General features: G+C 45.0%; 1 protein-coding gene across 1 annotated transcript in view; it reads right to left on the bottom strand.

Moving 5' to 3' along the window:
• Positions 1-19,569, bottom strand: part of LOC138664005 (zinc finger protein 585A-like) — an 87,023-nt gene that overhangs the window by 30,890 nt on the left and 36,564 nt on the right. Inside the window, exons 5-9 of the mRNA XM_069750399.1 lie at positions 18,519-18,668; positions 18,210-18,389; positions 18,014-18,131; positions 17,833-17,930; positions 17,551-17,641 (exon numbers count right to left, since the gene is read on the bottom strand). Of these exons, the coding sequence (XP_069606500.1) occupies positions 17,551-17,641; positions 17,833-17,930; positions 18,014-18,131; positions 18,210-18,389; positions 18,519-18,668 (637 nt within the window). The remainder of the gene's footprint in view (positions 1-17,550; positions 17,642-17,832; positions 17,931-18,013; positions 18,132-18,209; positions 18,390-18,518; positions 18,669-19,569) is intronic.

Here is a 19,569-nt window from a genome sequence, read left to right on the forward strand (position 1 = left end):
GCAGCGCCCGAATCCACAAACGCCATGACAGAAAACGACGACAAAGAGCATATCAAGGTAATGGACAGAAGGAATTTGGACTGTACAGTACCAATGACGGCAGACCTAGCGGACCGCTTAGTGCGCTTAGGACAATCAGAAATAGCATGAGTGGAATCACCACAGTAGAAACACAGACCATTCAGACGTCTGTATTCCTGCCGTTCAACTCTAGTCATAGTCCTATCGCACTGCATAGGCTCAGGTTTAACCTCAGGCAGTACCGCCAAATGGTGCACAGATTTACGCTCGCGCAAGCGTCGACCGATCTGAATGGCCAAAGACAAAGACTCATTCAAACCAGCAGGCATAGGAAATCCCACCATGACATCCTTAAGAGCCTCAGAGAGACCCTTTCTGAACAAAGCTGCCAGCGCAGATTCATTCCACTGAGTGAGTACTGACCATTTCCTAAATTTCTGACAATATACTTCTATATCATCCTGACCCTGGCACAAAGCCAGCAAATTTTTCTCAGCCTGATCCACTGAATTAGGCTCATCGTACAGCAATCCGAGCGCCAGGAAAAACGCATCGACACTACTCAATGCAGGGTCTCCTGGCGCAAGAGAAAATGCCCAGTCTTGAGGGTCGCCGCGCAAAAAAGAAATAATAATCAAAACCTTTTGAATAGGATTACCAGAAGAATGAGGTTTCAAGGCCAGAAATAGCTTACAATTATTTTTGAAACTTAGAAACTTAGTTCTATCTCCAAAAAACAAATCAGGAATAGGAATTCTTGGTTCTAACATAGATTTCTGATCAATAGTATCTTGAATTTTTTGTACATTTATAACGAGATTATCCATTGAAGAGCACAGACCCTGAATATCCATGTCCACACCTGTGTCCAGAATCGCCCAAATGTCTAGGGGAAAAAAAAAAAGTGAACACAGAGCAGAAAAAAAAAAAAAAAAAAAATGATGTCAGAACTTTTTCTTTCCCTCTATTGAGAATCATTAGATGTGGCTCCTTGTACTGTTATGTTTGCTAATGACAGGTGTTATGAAGGCAATCCAGAAACACAGTGTGCTTAGCGATCAGAGCGCACACAGTGATCTGACAAATACCCAAAAATACAAGAACGAGCTCTGAGACGTGGAAACTCTGTAGACTGCACACCTGATCCTATCCTAAACACAACTAAAAGCGGCTGTGGATTGCGCCTAACAACTACCTAGGCAACTCGGCACAGCCTAAGAAACTAGCTAGCCTGAAGATAGAAAAATAGGCCTGACTTGCCCCAGAGAAATTCCCCAAAGGAAAAGGCAGCCCCCCACATATAATGACTGTGAGTAAGATGAAAAGACAAAACGTAGGGATGAAATAGATTCAGCAAAGTGGGGCCCGATATTCTAGGACAGAGCGAGGACAGTAAAGCGAACTTTGCAGTCTACAAAAAACCCTAAAGCAAAACCACGCAAAGGGGGCAAAAAAAAAACCCACCGTGCCGAACTAACGGCACGGCGGTACACCCTTTGCGTCTCAGAGCTTCCAGCAAAACAAAAGACAAGCTGGACAGAAAAAAAGCAAAAAGCACTTAGCTATACAGAGCAGCAGGTCACAGGAACAATCAGGAGAAGCTCAGATCCAACACTGAAACATTGGCAAGGAGCAAGGATAGCAGCATCAGGCGGAGTTAAGTAATGAAGCAGTTAACGAGCTCACCAGAACACCTGAGGGAGGAAGCTCAGAAGCTGCAGTACCACTTGTGACCACAGGAGTGAATTCAGCCACAGAATTCACAACAGCCCCCCACATATAATGACTGTGAGTAAGATGAAAACACAAACATAGAGATGAAACAGATTTAGCAAAGTGAGGCCCGACTGGCTGAACAGAACGAGGATAGGGAAGATAACTTTGCGGTCAGCACAAAAACCTATAAAAAACCACGCAGAGGGGACCAAAAAGACCCTCCGCACCGACTAACGGTACGGAGGTGGTCCCTCTGCGTCTCAGAGCTTCCAGCAGGCGAGAAAAACCAATAAAGCAAGCTGGACAGAAAAATAGCAACAAAATAACATAAGCAAAACATAGCTTTGCAGAGCAGCAGGCCACAGGAATGATCCAGGGAAAAAACAAGTCCCACACTGAAACATTGACAGGAAGCATAGATCAAAGCATCAGGTGGAGTTAAGTAGAGAAGAAGCTAATGAGCTCACCAGATCACCTGAGGGAGGAAACTCAGAAGCTGCAGTACCACTTTCCTCCACAAACGGAAGATCCCAGAGAGAATCAGCCGAAGTACCACCTGTGACCACAGGAGTGAACTCTGCCACAGAATTCACAACAATCGGCGTACTCAGGACAAATTGTACAACAAGGTTTGGGGTCCATTTTCTCCTGTAACCCTTGGTAAAATAAAACAAATTGGAGCTGAAGTAAATTTTTTGTGAACAAAAGTTAAATGTTAATTTTTATTTAAACATTCCAAAAATTCCTGTGAAACACCTGAAGGGTTAATAAACTTCTTGAATGTGGTTTTGAGAACCTTGAGGGGTGCAGCTTTTAGAATGGTGTCACACTTGGGTATTTTCTATCATATAGACCCCTCAAAATGACTTCAAATGAGATGTGGTCCCTAAAATAAAATGGTGTTGTAAAAATGAGAAATTGCTGGTCAACTTTTAACCCTTATAACTCCCTAACAAAAAAAAATTTTGGTTCCAAAATTGTGCTGATGTAAAGTAGACATGTGGGAAACGTTACTTATTAAGTATTTTGTGTGACATATCTCTGTGATTTAATTGCATAAAAATTCAAAGTTGGAAAATTGCAAAATTTTTTAAAATTTTCGCCATGTTTCCGTTTTTTTCACAAATAAACACAGGTAATATCAAAGAAATTTTACCACTATCATGAAGTACAATATGTCACGAGAAATCAGAATCACTGGGATCCGTTGAAGCGTTCCAGAGTTATAACCTCATAAAGGGACAGTGGTCAGAATTGTAAAAATTGGCCCGGTCCATAACGTGCAAACCACCCTTGGGGGTAAAGGGGTTAAAGAAATTCCCTAGTCAAAAATACCCGGTTATCAGGCCCTGGGCTGATGTCATGAAATTGGCCCACACCTTTGACATTGTACCCCTGCCTCTGCTGTTTGTCTCCCTGGCCTCTCCTCCTTGGTTGGACAAGGAAACTTTGTCCCCTGCAGCTAGCATTGTCTGATGGGATTTTTTTCAACATATATTCCACAATGGCCTTCTGTATAGCACCATTTTAGAAGACCTCTCCACCTCAGGAAGCAGACATGCAAAGTTCTCCTTGTAGCGAGGGTCTTGAAGGGTGAACAACCAGTACTGTTTTTGGCCAAGATGAATGTATGCAAGGGTCACGGGAAAGGCAGAGGTACAGAAAGCCGGCCATAAGTTGTCAAGCTTCATACAGCTAACAGTTCCCTGTCTCCACTATGATGATGACTCTCCATCTCCTCCTCCCTCTCTTCCTCCTCATTCCCATCCTCAGCTCATCCACGTAGGAAAGACGGGACGAAGGTTGTGTGGTTACTAGCCTCTGTTGCACTAGCCACCACCTCCTGTTCCTCCTCCTCAGCATCCACCTCCTCATTTTTACCCACTCCGCACCGAGCAGATGAGATGAGGCTGGGCTGGCTACAATCTCTCTGTGTTATGTGTTCATCCATCCCCACCTGGTCCGCATGCAAAACTTCATGTTTAATTGTGAGTGTTTAAGTAGGCATAGAAGCGGGATAGTTGTGCTGACTATGTGTCCTCACCATCTTTGTGGAGTCCTCAAAGTCTTGGAGAACCAAACCAAACTAAACAATATTCTATCATGGATTACTTCACATGCGACACTTCTTTTGTTGTATATCTAATTAAATGCCCTTGTGGTTTCCTATACATTGGTGAAACCACACAACCTATTAAAGATAGAATATCAAAACACAAATCAAACATAAGGTGTAAGAATCTGCTTTTACCCATACCGCACCATTCCATCTCTTTGGGACATAGGGTTACACAACTTAGATTTCAAATTATCGAACATATCTCACCACTAGTGTTGAGCATTCCGATACCGCAAGTATCGGGTATCGGCCGATACTTGCGGTATCGGAATTCCGATACCGAGATCCGATACTTTTGTGGTATCGGGTATCGGTATCGGATACATAGAGATGTGTAAAATAAAGAATTAAAATAAAAAATATTGATATATTTACCTCTCCGGCGGCCCCTGGACTCAGCGCGGGTAACCGGCAGGCTTCGTTGTTCAAAATCAGCGCTTTTAGGACCTGAGAATCACGTCCCGGCTTCTGATTGGTCGCGGGCCGCCCATGTGACCGCCACGCGACCAATCACAAGCCGCGACGTCACCGCAAGCTATTAGCGCGCTCATTTTTGAAAAATGAGCGCGTTAATGACTTTCAAAGACGTAGCGGCTTGTGATTGGTCGCGGCCACGCGACCAATCACAAGCCGCGACGTCACCGCAAGCTATTAACGCGCTCATTTTTAAAAATGAGCGCGTTAATGGCTTTCAAAGACGTAGCGGCTTGTGATTGGTCGCGTGGCCGCGACCAATCACAAGCCGCGACGTCACCGCAAGCTATTAACGCGCTCATTTTTAAAAATGAGCGCGTTAATGACTTTCAAAGACGTAGCGGCTTGTGATTGGTCGCGGCCGCGACCAATCACCAGCCGCTACGTCTTTGAAAGTCATTAACGCGCTCATTTTTAAAAATGAGCGCGTTAATAGCTTGCGGTGACGTCGCGGCTTGTGATTGGTCGCGGCCACGCGACCAATCACAAGCCGCTACGTCTTTGAAAGCCATTAACGTGCTCATTTTTCAAAAATGAGCGCGCTAATAGCTTGCGGTGACGTCGCGGCTTGTGATTGGTCGCATGGCGGTCACATGGGCGGCCCGTGACCAATCAGAAGCCGGGACGTGATTCTCAGGTCCTAAAAGCGCTGATTTTGAACAAAGAAGCCTGCCGGTTACCCGCGCTGAGTTCAGGGGCCGCCGGAGAGGTAAATATATCAATATTTTTTATTTTAATTCTTTATTTTACACATCCCTATGGATCCCAGGGCCTGAAGGAGAGTTTCCTCTCCTTCAGACCCTGGGAACCATGAGAATACCTTCCGATACTTGATGTCCCATTGACTTGTATTGGTATCGGATATCGGTATCGGCGATATCCGATATTTTTCGGGTATCGGCCGATACTATCCGATACCGATACTTTCAAGTATCGGACGGTATCGCTCAACACTACTCACCACCTAGACGGAGTGGGGACCGCATTGGCATTTTAATATGCAGAGAAGTTTATTGGATTCATGAACTAGAGACACTGTCCACTAAAGGATGAAATAGGGACTATGATCTGATCTCCTTTATGAAAAAAGCATGCTCCCTTCTCGGATGTCAGTGTATTACAATCTATGACATACTTATTTGTGTCTAGTACTCTGATGTTTGTCTACTTACTAGGATGCCTTTAAATGCAAATGATTATGATTAAAGAACCATAATGATCTGTCCGGCTTCCGGATTAGCACAATGGGGCTAGCCCAGTCACTCCGGGATTCCTCAATTACATCCAGCTGGAGCATTTGTCTTACCTCACTTATGATGCCTTGTCTCCGGGCCTCGGGCACCTGGTATAGTTTCATTTGTACCCTTACATGAGGCTCAGTGACAATGTCATGCTGGACGACGGAGACACGACCAGGTAATTCCGAGAATTCGTCTGCATTCTCTTGGACTAATTTCCGAACCTCTCGACGCTGCTGTTTAGAGAGTGTATCCTATATTTACCTTTCTCTCAGCCTCGTCCTTGGCCGGTGACAGAGGGTTCCCTATTGGTACAACTTGGGTCGCCACCGCGACCAGACATTCCTGCTCCTTCTATGCTTTCAACAGGTTGACGTGATACAGGTTGACGTGACCATCCCTTGCATCTCATATGGCCCTTGCCACTTGGCCATGAACTTACTCTCAGGGGTGTGCACTAGTACCAACACCCAGTCCCCTTCTTTAACCCCTTCATGACCTTGGGATTTTCCGTTTTTCCGTGTTAATTTTTCATTTTTCGCTCCCCTACTTCGCAGAGCCATAACTTTTTTATTTTTCCGTCAATAAGGCCATGTGAGGGCTTATTTTTTGCGGGCTGAGTTGTACTTTTGAACGGCATCATATTTTACCATGTTGTGTACTAGAAAATGGGAAAAAAATTCCAAGTGCGGTGAAATTGCAAAAAAACGGTCCAATCCGATGCGTGTTTTTTGTTTGGCTTTTTTGCTAGGTTCACTAAATGCTAAAACTGACCATTATGATTCTCCAGGTCATTACGAGTTCATAGACACCAAACATGTCTAGGTTATTTTTTTATCTAAGTGGTGAAAAAAATTCCAAACTTTGCTAAAAAAAGAAAAGAAAAAAAAAAGCGCCATTTTCCGATACCTGTAGCGTCTCCATTTTTGGTGATCTGGGGTCGGGTGAGGGCTTATTTTTTGCGCACTGAGCTGATGTTTTTAGTGATACCATTTTGGTGCAGATACGTTCTTTTGATTGCCCGTTATTGCATTTTAATGCAATGTCGCGGCGACCAAAAAAACGTAATTCGGTCGTTTCATATTTTTTTCTCACTACGCCGTTTAGCGATCAGGTTAATCTTTTTTTTTATAGCTAGATCGGGTGATTCTGAACGCGGCGATACCAAAGATGTTTATATTTGATTTTATTTCTATTGTTTTATTTTGAATGGAGCGAAGGGGGTGATTTAAACTTTTATATTTTTTTGTATTTATTTCAGATTTTTTTAAACATTTTTTTTTACTTTTGCCATGCTTCAATAGCCTCCATGGGAGGCTAGAAGCTGGCATAGCCTGATCGGCTCTGCTATATAGCAGCGATCAGCAGATCGCTCCTATGTAGATGAATTACAGGGTTGCTATGAGCACTGACCACAGGGTGGCGCTCACAGCAAGCCGGCATCAGCAACCATAGAGGTCTCAAGGAGACCTCTGGTTACTATGCCGACGCATCGCTGACCCCCGATCATGTGACGGGGTCGGCGATGCGCACATTTCCGGCCGGATGGCCAGAAGCGGTAGTTAAATGCCGCTGTCAGAGTTTGACAGCGGCATTTAACTAGTCAATAGCGGCGAGTGGATCGCGATTCCACTCGCCACTATTGCGCGCACATGTCAGCTGTACAAAACAGCTGTCATGTCGCGGCTTTGATATGGGCTCACCGCCAGGGCCCACATGAAAGCACGGGATCTGACCTCGGACGTACTATCCCCTCCGAGGTCAGAAAGGGGTTAAAGGTCCTGACCATGGCTCTTATATTATACACGCGGCTCTGCGCGGCCTGGGCATCAGATGCGCTTTTACTATGGGCCATACTGCCGCAATCCGGTCCTGCATGCTTGCCACATGCTCGATGACACGCTTATGCGTAGTGGGCTCCTGTTCCCATGTCTCCTTGGCTATGTCTAGCAATCCCCTCGGGTGCCTGCCATACAATAACTCAAATGGAGAGAACCCAGTTGACGCCTGTGGTACCTCACGAATAGCGAACATTAGATAGGGCAGTAACCACCGTTTTCAGCATGAATTTAAGGGTTTTGTTAAATCTCTCCAACAACCCGTCGGTTTGAGGGTGGTACACCGGCATACTGGTGGATAACCATGCCGGGAAAAACTGTCTCAGCACCTGGTTGCTGAGCTACTCCATTCATTTCAATCACCCTTTCTCGTGCCCGGGCCAAGGTGGGATTCTGGAACTGAGCTGTCCCAAGCTTACCAGGGGACACTTCCAGCTCGAGGATCAGTGGGGTCTACTCGACCTCTCCTGCCAATACCTCTGGGGAAAGCCTATCGGGTTTACACTCTGTCCCTATGTTGGCGACCCCTATGGCAGGTATTCTTACTCGGCATCTACTGGTTCCGTGCCTGGAATAGCATTTACCTTGAGAGGGTTAACCCTGGTCTCCTATAGGGACCAGAACAGGGGCAAGTCTCTTCCCAACAGAGTCCCATACGGAAGAGTCTTTACCACTCCCACCACATGTCTTATTTCTCTGCAAGGAGTGGCTAACGTAACCTCAGCGGTCGGGTACTCTCGGAGTTCCCCATGTATGCATACCACCAATAATTTCTGTCCATTGGGGTTGTCTCCGGCAACAAGGGACCCATGAACCAGAGTAACTAAGCTCCCTGAGCCCAAGAGAGTGTCCGACTGGTACCAGTTAACAAGTACCTTGCACAGTTGGGGTTCGGTACCGCCAATGCCTGAAGTGGTGGTGCAGACTGGCTGGGCATACATAGACACACGGCGAGTATACCCTGAGTCCATGTGTTCAGCCGTCAGTGGGCAGTTGGCAACCACATGTCCGGGCCCTTGGCACCGCCAACACATAATAGCTGCGGCCCGAGTGGACCTTGGGACCAATTTATGGGACCCTGGTCACTCTCCCCTTGAGATACTAACTCAGTACGGGGCCAGCCCGGATTAGCTCCAGTGGAGGGTCATGGACTTTTCCCAGACTTGCACTTGTATATGAAGCTGCAGCACTGCCAGAACGGTGGCAGCTGTAACCGACTTGCAGAAATGGGCGCTGACGCGGTGTACCTTGACTAGAAGCTCTGGCAAATCTTGGTATGTTTTCAGAAACCGCTGAACTACCAAGTTGAGCACAAGTGGTAGGCATGGTATGTGTGTGAGTTTGTCAAGCATCATAGCCGTCACCAGGTTATGGCCATTATCACACACAATCATGCATGTTTGGAGGTTCAACGGCAAAACCCACAGATCTGTCTGTTCTGTTATTTCTTTAAGTAATTCTGCAGTTTGTCTCCTAGACAAATCAGCTTCAGCAGAGCCTGTTGCGGCTTTGATGAGTCAGTGCTGCAGAGCTTCCAGCTGATGTGGATGACGTGGTCTAAGATACCACATCGGAGATTGAGGATGTAGAGGAGCAGGTGGGGGTGCAGGAACTGCTGTTGGAGGCGGAGGAAACCCGATAAAAGTAAGGCCAACAATCCTCGGCGTCGGGAGAACATGCACCGTGCCAGGGTGTGACTCGGTCACAGCCTCCACAATATTCACCTATTGTGCCGTCATGGAAATACAGTATCCCTGTCCACAATTGCATGTTCACGTGTCGATCTTTAAGTGGATAATGCCAGTAAGTGCGTTGGTAAGGGCACGGGTGATGTTCCTGGACAAGTGTTGGTACAAGGCTTGGAGGCCACACTGGGGAAAAAGTGGAGTCTACTAGCATAAATGGCAACATTTTCAAGGCAAGCAGTCTGGAAATGTGCCTGTTTAGCATCTGGGCATGTAGGTGGGTGGGAACTTTATTTTTCATTCCAGGGACTGGGGTAGGAACACTTGAATGATGAGCTGGGACAAGGATTTCGAAGTGCCTGATGATGGCAGGTCAGAATGTGCAAGGATAGGTGCAGGGCAGGAGGCATCTGCGTCAGTGTTTTTGACTCAGGATTGGGAAGCACCTAACACAGAGGAGGGGGCAGTGGTGTCACTGATGGCACTAAATGTGGACTGAGACGTTTGGCCCACCTATCTAGGTGCTTAGAAAACGTGCCTGATCATGCTGGTGGTGGTTTGATTCTTTGTTGTCAGGCTGCTATTTGAATGGCACAAGTTGCAAAGTAACACTGTAGGTCTGAGAAAAACAAGCCTACATTTTTTTTTAAAACTTTTAGAGCTCACAGAAATGTTCACAGATCACATAACACTGTATGTCTGATAACTGGATGCCTACAAAATTAAAAGCTTTTTTTTTTGGTGTTGAGAAAGCATTAAGCTACTTACCGGTAGCGGCATTTCTCGGAGGCCCATGACAGCACCATGAGGGGATCCGCCCCTTAGGAACAGGAAACCCACCCTTAGGAACAGGAAACCCACAGATACAAAAGGGCGACACCTCTCCCACGTATCAGTTGTATTACAGAGCCTGAGAGGACTACCGCAGTTAATGACAAGCAAACACAACATTATATACAGTTAAATACAATATATTTAATAAAGTAACAATCCAGATATCACACGTGAGAATTTTTTTTTTTTTTTTACATTCTAAGGACGTGCAACCCCCATGTGAATAGGGTGCTGTCATGGGCCTCCGAAAAATGCCGCTACCGGTAAGTATCTTAATGCTTTATTCGGACTTCCATGACAGCACCACGAGAGATTTACAGAGATGTAAGCCATTTTAGGGAGAGACCACAGCCTGCAACACCCTTAACCCGAAGGTGAGATCTGAGGAGAACCCCAAGTCCAACCGATAGTGTTTAAAAAAGTTGGAAGGGGATGACCATGTGGCCGCCTTACAGATCTGTTCGATTGAGACTCCAGACCTTTCCGCCTAGGATGATGCCATGGCTCGGGTGGAATGCGCCCTCAGATTCTGCAGAGCCGGACCCCCACCTGCCGTGTAAGCCAGAGATATAGCCTCCCTAATCCATTTAGCTAGTGTGTATTTTGACGCTCTAACCCCTTTCCTAGGACCTTGGGAAGATAGGAATGGTGCATTATCTTTCTTTCAGTCATTAGTAACTGAAATATATTGTAAAAGGCATCTCCTGACATCTAATGTATGGATTTCATTTTCTTTAGGGTTAGAAGGATTAGGGATAAATGAAGGTAAACCTATCTCCTGCGATCTGTGAAACTGAGATGCTACCTTTGTTAAGTAGGCTGGGTCTGGCCTGAGGATAACTCTAGCCTGTAAAAATTCCATATACGGGGGAAGTCTAGAGAGCGCCTGGATGTCTCCTATTCTGCGAGCTGATGTTATAGCTATTAGAAAAGTTGTTTTGAGAGATAACATTTTGATTGAGGCTTCATTTAAGGGCTCAAAGGGTCTTTTGTTAGAGAAGAAAGGACTAGATTTAAGTCCCACGGTACCATTTTATTTTTATGTAACGGTCTAGCTCTACCGACTGCCTTAATGAATCTCAACACCCAATAATTGTTGGCAATATTACACGAGAACAGGGCACCAAGTGCTGACACCTGTACTCTCAGAGTGCTCGTAGAGAGATTTAACTCCATCCCCCTCTGCAAAAATTCTAATATTTGGCGTATCGGTACCCCTTCAATCTGAGAAAGTCAGGAACTTTCTCCAGGTTCTGGAGTAGATTCTTGTTGTTATCTGCTTCCTACTTTTTAAAAGGGTATCTACCAAATTTGGGGAGAAGCCTTTATTTTTTAATAATGACCGCTCAAACTCCAAGCCGTTAAATGGAGTCCCTTCACTTGTGGATAGAATACCGGCCCTTGGAAAAGTAAATTCGGAATGTCTGGTAGCACCCAGGGATCGCCTACCGACATTGTTCTGAGCCATGCGAACCAGGTTCTCCTGGGCCAGAAAGGAGCAATCAGAATGACCTTCGCATGATCCTCTCTGATTTTCCTCACCACTAGAGGTAACAGGTTCAATGGTGGGAAGGCGTAGGCCAGAGTAAAATCCCATTTTATGAGGAATGCATCCACTGCTAGCGGATTTTCCCTGGGATTCAGAGAACAAAAGTTCTTTACTTTTTTGTTGTCTCTTGTAGCAAATAGGTCCACCACTGGCCGACCACATCGGCAGACAATCTGATTGAAGACGTCTCCATTTAGAGATCATTCCCCTTGTCTTAGTATATTGCAGCTGAGAAAGTCCGCTTTTATATTTTCCTTTCCTCTGATGTGGAGAGCAGTCAAAGATTGAAAATTTGTCTCCGCCTGTTCCAGATGGCAATCTGTGACCTGCATCAGAGTCTCGGAACGTGTTCCGCCTTGATGATTTATGTAGGCGACTGCCACCTGGTTGTCCGAGAGGATCCTGATGTGGTGGCCCTGCAGATACATGAGGAGTTTTTTAACTGCAAACTCAATTGCCAGTAATTCCCTTTGATTGGATGAAGACGTTATGTATGGTTCCCATCGTCCCTGAAACACCATATCATCCATGTGAGCCCCCCACCCTAGCTAGCATCCGTAGTTATCACCCGAGATATATCTAATACCCAGGGAACTCCTGCCGATAAATTATCCCTATCCAGCCACCACTTTAGGGATTCAATAGTTACCGGTTTCAAGGTTATTTTTTCCCCTAATACACCCCTCAAGATTTTGTCATTAATCAACACGTCTTTTTGAAGGGGCCTAGAACGAAATTGTGCCCATCTTACTGCTGGGATGCATGATGTAAGGGACCCCAGCAGGGACATAGCTTGTCGAAGGGTCATAGAGGGTGTATTGATTGCCTTTAATACCTGATGTTGAATCTGACTTAATTTATTTTCTGGAAGGAGACACTTGTGTAGTTGAATCTAGTAACAACCCTAAAAACTTTTGAATTTTTAGGGGCTGCAACCGGGATTTCTCATAATTAATTATCCAGCCTAGGTGTTCCAATTTAACTTTAGTTACCTCTAATTGAGACAAACAGTGTTCCACTGAATTCCCTGCTATGATGAAATCATCAAGGTAGGGAACAATAAGAATATTAGATTCTCGCAAATGAGTCATAACCTCCGCAACTATTTTTGTAAATACTCTAGGGGCAGAAGTTATACCGAAGGGAAGAGCTCTGTACTGAAAATGGTGAACTACTCCCCCCATTAATACAGCTACCCTCAGGAATTGCTGGAAATCTTCATGAATGGGCACATGATAATAGGCATCTTTTAAATCGACTACTACCATAAAACAATTTTTGAACAGCATTTTTATTGTTGAGTTGATGAACTTCATCTTAAAGGTATGTTTAACCAGGTAACTATTAAGATGTCTGAGATTTATAATGGTCCTATAAGTCTTATCAGGCTTCTGAATAAGAAATAGGGGAGAATAAAACCCCTTTCCTCTATCAGACTTTGGAACCTCTATAAGGACTTTTTTAGCACAAAGAGACCACACCTCTTCTTCTAAAGCAGATTGTTCCAGGGGAGAAGAACGTAAGGGAGTTCATTTACAATTATCCCATGGGGTACGGATAAACTCAAGCGTGAGACCCCGAGAAATAGTGTTTTGTACCCAAACACTATTTGTGATCTCTGACCATTCTGAATAGAAATGCAATAGTCTACCCCCCACCGGGATTCCTAGTCATTTGTTCTCCTTCTTTCTCTCCTTTGAAGAACGACGGAACATATATCCTGTACCTCTTCTACGTCTATCGTCCCATCTAGACCGATCTCTTACAGGTGAAAAGGCACGCTTCCTTCCCCGACCAAATCTCTTCTTATTAAAGGGACGACGATATGACCCAAATAGATTAGGGAACTTCTTTTTGTCGTCCCCTGCTTTCTCTAGGAGTTAATCCAAGGTGGGACCAAATAAATATTCTCCTTTGCACGGAATGGCACAAAGCTTTGATCTCGTTTGTATATCACCTTGACAGTATTTTAACCACAGGGCTCTCCTAGCCGCATTCGAGAGTCCCACTGCTCTAGCAGCCATTTTAATGGAGTCAATGGAAGCGTCCGACAAGAAGGCAGCTGCCTCCTGAATCACCGGTAAAGCAGTAAGAATAGAGTCCCTGGAAGCTCCCTCTTTCAACTGGGTCTCTAACTGATCCAGCCAAACCATCATTGATCTGGCTGTACAGGTTGAAGCTACCGCAGGTCTTAAGGAACCGGCCGCCATTTCCAAGGTACCCTTTAGAAAAGTGTCTGCCTTCCTGTCAAGGGGGTCCTTAAGGGTTCCGATATCCTCAAAGGGGAGAGAGGCCCGTTTTGCCACTTTGGCTATTGCCGCACTTAGGGGCTTTTTCCCAATTGATTACTGCTGGGTCATGAAAGGGAAACCTGCATTTCTGTGCTGGTGGTAAGGAACCTTTTTTCTCAGGCTTCTTCCACTCCTTATTAATAAGTTCTTGAATTTTTTCATTGAGCGGAAAAACTCTACGCTTCTATTGCTCCAGTCCACTAAACATAATTTCCTCCTTGGAAAGTTGGGGTTTTGGTTCTGTTATGCCCATTGTTCCTCTGACCGCTTTAACTAACTTATCTATCCTCTCAAGGGGTAGACAGAAGCGAGCGGTGTCTTCGTCCGAGGAAGAGGACGATGCAGCTGAGCCGGAGAAAACTTCCTCCCTATCCTCATCCGCTGAAGAATCGGAGAATGGAGCTTTATATTTAGAACTTCCCGCTTGAGATCGGCACTTTATGGATTGTTTGACTTCCATTCTGACCATCTCTTTCAGGCTTGCGGCCATAGAAAGGGATTCTTACGCTACCTGAGGGGGCAAGTAAGGCAATCTAATCTATGAAGATATATAATGCTCTCACCCCCTCCCCCTTCCTGAGACCTCACCGTCTGTTGGATACAGGGGCACATCGTTTTTTAGGGCACGAATCAGGTAAGGGAACCCCGCAGATGCCACATTCTCTGTGTTTCGCCTTACTGATGCATTTCTTCCCCTATAATAAAACATGAGGGGGAAATCACATCACTGGGTGAACTTTCACGAAGATCATTTACCAGCGGCTGCCCCCCAAAAAATACCGGAATATGAGGGGGATTCTTCCTGGCTGATGCTCCAGACCCCTGTCTGGAGGAGCTTTTGCGGCCAGATTCACTACTCCATCTGTCACGTTCCTTTCCTTTGGGCTTCTGAGACACCTCTTCCAGCAGCTCAGGCTGCTGTTCTTGCTCATCCTCCACACTCACAAAATGAGGCCAGAAGCAAGGACCCACGATCTGGAGTTCTTCATATAACCCCTCCTCCAGTCAGCAGATATACCCAGCGCTCCCCTGATTTGCTGCCTGCCTCCCCCCAGGTGCAGGAGGTCATCTCCGGGGTCTGAATTTCAGCGGCGTGCAATTACTGGTGGGCGCCGCCATCTTGGATACACTGCGCATGCGCGGGACCCCGAAAGCCCGGAAGTGACTGCCGGCTCCGCCTCTGATGTCACCCCGGCTCCCAGCGCTTCCTGACGGCGCTTAGAGCAGTGTGGGACGCCGGCTAGTCTGCAGCACACCGGGTGGCGCCACCAATTGCGCCGCCGAACACACAGCCCCCAGTCACACCATCCTAGCGGGAAGAGGAGCCCAGGGGACATACTCACCTAGGGCTGGTCCCGGAGACAGGACACCACCAGCGACTGCTCCCTGCCGAAATGTCACTGTCATGCTGCCCTGCCAGAACCACCGTGACTTCTCCAGGATCTCCGCACTGGCCGAGGTAGGAGACCCCCCCCCCCCGCTACCTGAGTCGGCCGGCTGGCCAGGGATCTTTTTGTAAATTCTGTAGAGCCCGTCCACTTAGGAACAGGAAACGAACTGATACGTGAGAGAGGTGCCACCCTTTTGTATCTGTGGGTTTCCTGTTCCTAAGGGGCGGATCCCCTCTCTCTTGGTGCTGTCATGGGAGTCCGAATAAATGGAAGCCTAAACATTTTTTAAAAGCTTTTGATCAGTTTTAGAGATCACAGAATGGTCCATAAACCATGTAACACTGTATGTTTGAGAAATGGAAGCCTACAAAATTTCTAAAAGCTTTTTAGCAGTTTTAGAGATCACAGAAATGTTCGCAGACCATGTAACACTGTATGTCTGAGAAATGGAAGCCTACAAAATTTCGAAAAGCTTTTTAGCAGTTTTTAGAGATCACAGAAATTTACCTAACACTACAGAATAATGTATGGCTCAGAAATGTAGCTCAGGAAAGTGTTTTATGTAACACAAAAAAGGATCAAAATGAATAGTTTTTCAGGCCCCACAAAAAACTGCAGCTATATATTTGCCAACAGACTGTAAAGGCCTAATCCCTGTCTACAGACTGGATTCTGTCATTCTTCCTGCTCCGGCGACTCTCTCCCTCCCTAGGCTAAAAGCACATTGTATGTGCTGCAAACGATTAGCCCATAGAAGGGCTGTTAGTATGATAGCTCAGCCTCAGCACCAGTATCAACACTACAGGCCTCTGATTCGTGATACTGTGCACACACAGGCCTGGACAAGCACTCTCTCCCTCCAATACCAAGTGTCACAGAGCTTTGCAATGGCGTAAATGTGCAGATGTGGGAAGAGCATGTCCTTTTATAATCCCTGATGATGTCAGACAACCAGCCAATCAGAGTAATGCCACAAACAAAATGGCTACAGCATTACATTGCCTTATAAGCAATCCCCGCATGCTTATTGGCAGCGCAACAGGCACCAAAGACACTGAGTGCGGATCCGAGTTTTACATTGAACACGACCCATTATTTTCCGTGTAACGAGCACATCCGAGCTCAGTTATACTCAAATGATAACCGAGCTTGTTTGCTCATCCACAGATGTCACCTACAAGGTGCTGGATGTAAATGTTTATTTGTTATCCTGCTTGCGTCTATTCAGTACTGTCACTTTGGTTTGATATGCAGTCTGATGATGGCTGGTAACAACAACTCCCTGAATTTCCTTACCATTATTAAGGATATACTGGCAATTGTGGATTCAAGCAACGCAATTATATATGGGGCTGACCTGACATTACAATTGATTGATGTACAAAGCTTAATACTGTATGCATGTACCGATGTTGGTTCTGGTGCTGCATTTAAGGACTAACGGTGGTTCTGGTGCTGCTTTCATGTACTGATGGTGGTTCGGGCGCTGTATTCATGCACTGCTAGTGGTTCTGATATTATATACAACTAACAATCCATCATGTGTTTCATAGCTAAGTTAAAGCTTAAAAAAAATGAAATCTTACAGATTTGAGATTACGAAGAGGAATTGGCACGTTTCTGCTCAAAAAACTCATTTTTATTTACGGTGTGTCATACTTATATTCTTTTTGGAGCAGAACTTGGTTCTGACAATAAATTAATGTTCTGATGGTGGTCAATATTTTCTCTTTGATGAGTTTCTTTAAGAAATATTAGACATTTAGAAAGAACTTTTCCACCTAGTATACTAAACAGGAGTTTCACTCATTTATGATGGACTACTGGAGCTACTGTAAGTTCTGACTAGAAAGGTAGAAAAAGTATTAGTGTTTCCCATTGTAGGAGATTGTCCAGTAACTTTCATTCCTTAGGATCGAAAACATCATGAAATTCATGACATGGAGTTATTAGAGCCATCAACCTTGCACAGCATAGAGATATATCATGGCATAGGAGTAATGTTTTATTTTAGTGTATTGTGAACTTCTTTGACGTTAGAAGAGTCTTTTCTCACAAACACTGAAATATCAGGATAAAGGGGAACTGCTGTCATTGTACAGAAATTCACAATTGTCCAAGATTAAAAATGATTACATTTTATTTACTCTACTAATAGGGGGTCATTTTTATTTTCTGGCCTTGCAGATTCAACAATGGACGGCTCCAGTACTATTAACTATTTAAATGCTCAAACTATTAGGGACAGTTTTGGATGAAGGAGCATGCAGCGTTATAGAGGCAAAATGGTGATATTTAACTGTGATATGGTCAGACTACACGACTGATAAAGCAGTGACAGCCAGTGACTGAGGAGAATTTTTGATTTCTCTGCATTTAGTGGTTACGACTCACCTGGGTAGTCATATGAAGGAATCTCCTCTTTACACCACTCGTCTCCCCTCACATATGTCTCTGTAGTATTAATATGGGTCAGATCTTTACCCTGAAACAAATATTGTAAAAGTCACAGACAGATGGAGAAGTCATATCCACAATCACCTCTAATCCTGACATCTCCACCGTTCTCATTACACATAAAACATATAATACTGGATAAAACAAGTCTGAGCACAAGATCTACAGAGCCATATACACATCATAGGGGAGATCTTATAACACCTTCTCTCCATCTACCTGATGATCCTGAGGACAATCCGGATTTTCTTGTTTGCAGTCTTGTGGAAGAAGAGGACGGGGACATCTCTCTGGTGTTGTCCTCTTACTGGACAGCACTGGAGGAAACACATACAGGGACTGAATTCATTCATTATATACAGATAATCATAAGCCGTGTGTATTTAGTCCTGTCTATTACCTGGTGATGTGAGGGGCTGGGGAACCTCCATCATGGCGTACAGATCTTTGTGTTTTTCTAAATACTTCCACTCCTCCATGGAGAAATAGACGGTGACATCCTGACACCTTATAGAAACCTGACACATACAAAGATACGGTCATCAACCTGATTATAGCGATATTCTATAATGTCCCAGCATTCCCAGCAGTGTCACCTCTCCAGTCAGCAGCTCAATCATCTTGTAGGCGAGTTCTAGGATCTTCTGGTCATTGATATCCTCATGTATCAGGAGGTGAGGTGAAGGCCCCGTGATTGGGCTCATGGGTCTTCCCCATCCCTCAGACACAGGGTCCTGACAGCGCTCCCTAGAGGTCTTCTTCACTACTGTGTAATCCTGGTTATGGAGAGACACATTATTAAATCTCACTACAGACATTTCCAGAGTCCTCACCTCTCCAGTTCGGTCCATCGGTCATATCTATATATAAGAATGGTGTAATGTGATGCAATCAGAATCTCTCACCTCTCTAGTAAGCTGGGAGAGGATCTCTAGGGTGAGGTGTAATATCCTCTTGACCATCTTCTCCTTGTCCATATCCATCCTTGATGGATCAATCAGGAAATTTCTCTTACATAGAAGATCTCCACTGAGAAGATCCACTATTGCTGAAACCTGAATGGGAAGATAAGCAGATGTAACATCATAAACATCCCATGTAATAACACAATTACAGGAGATAAAATGGGGAACATATGAGGATATAGATCGTGTAGATGTTGTATTCTAAGACTGTATAAACTGGAATGTCATAAACATCACCTACTTGCTGCACTCGTGACTTGGATGTGATTGTAAAGGGCGACTCCGCTTCTCAGAATTATATGTCCATTCAGCTACCACAATAAGCTGAAAATTAGCTAAGCGCCCCCTACTGTCATCTCACACATCCACTGCACACTTCTCACAGCCACCACTCTCCAGTTTGATAGGCCACCAAGACACCTGCCACTAGCTCATATGCACAGACAACTTTTCTGCTGCCGATGGGAACTTCTTGCACTTTGGCATATACTGGGTAAAAAAAACAAGCTATACGCTTCCACTTTGATGTGAGTACATTTAGAACAGCAAGGAACAAACTTATTAAATTTAAGATTTAAAGTGAAACTGTCAGCAGGATTTTGTTAATTAAACTACAGACACTGTCAGGTTGCAGGGTTAAAATGATACCTAGAGTGAAGAAATCTGTCTTGTGGTTCTTGTGTAATCTTCTTATCTTCCTGCACTAGGCCAGAGAAACCAGGGAGAGTCATGTCCACAGGCCACTCCAAAGAGACAGAATGTTTGTGCTTAGGGCCTGTGGGCAGGTCTCTCCTTGGTTTCTATGGCCAAGAGCAGGAAGATAAGTCTCTGCCCACAGTCCCGCTCGGAAACACGAGCATCTCATCAACTGAAAACTTCTAACACTGATTACACAAGAAGCAGAAGATGGATTTCATCCCTCCAGGTCACATTTTAATCAGTATAATCAGCGTCAACCTGACAGTGTCTGTAGTTTACTGAGCACAATTCT

This window comes from Ranitomeya imitator, chromosome 2 (assembly GCF_032444005.1).
Source record: "Ranitomeya imitator isolate aRanImi1 chromosome 2, aRanImi1.pri, whole genome shotgun sequence".
In the NCBI taxonomy this organism is placed as follows: Eukaryota; Metazoa; Chordata; class Amphibia; order Anura; family Dendrobatidae; genus Ranitomeya; species Ranitomeya imitator.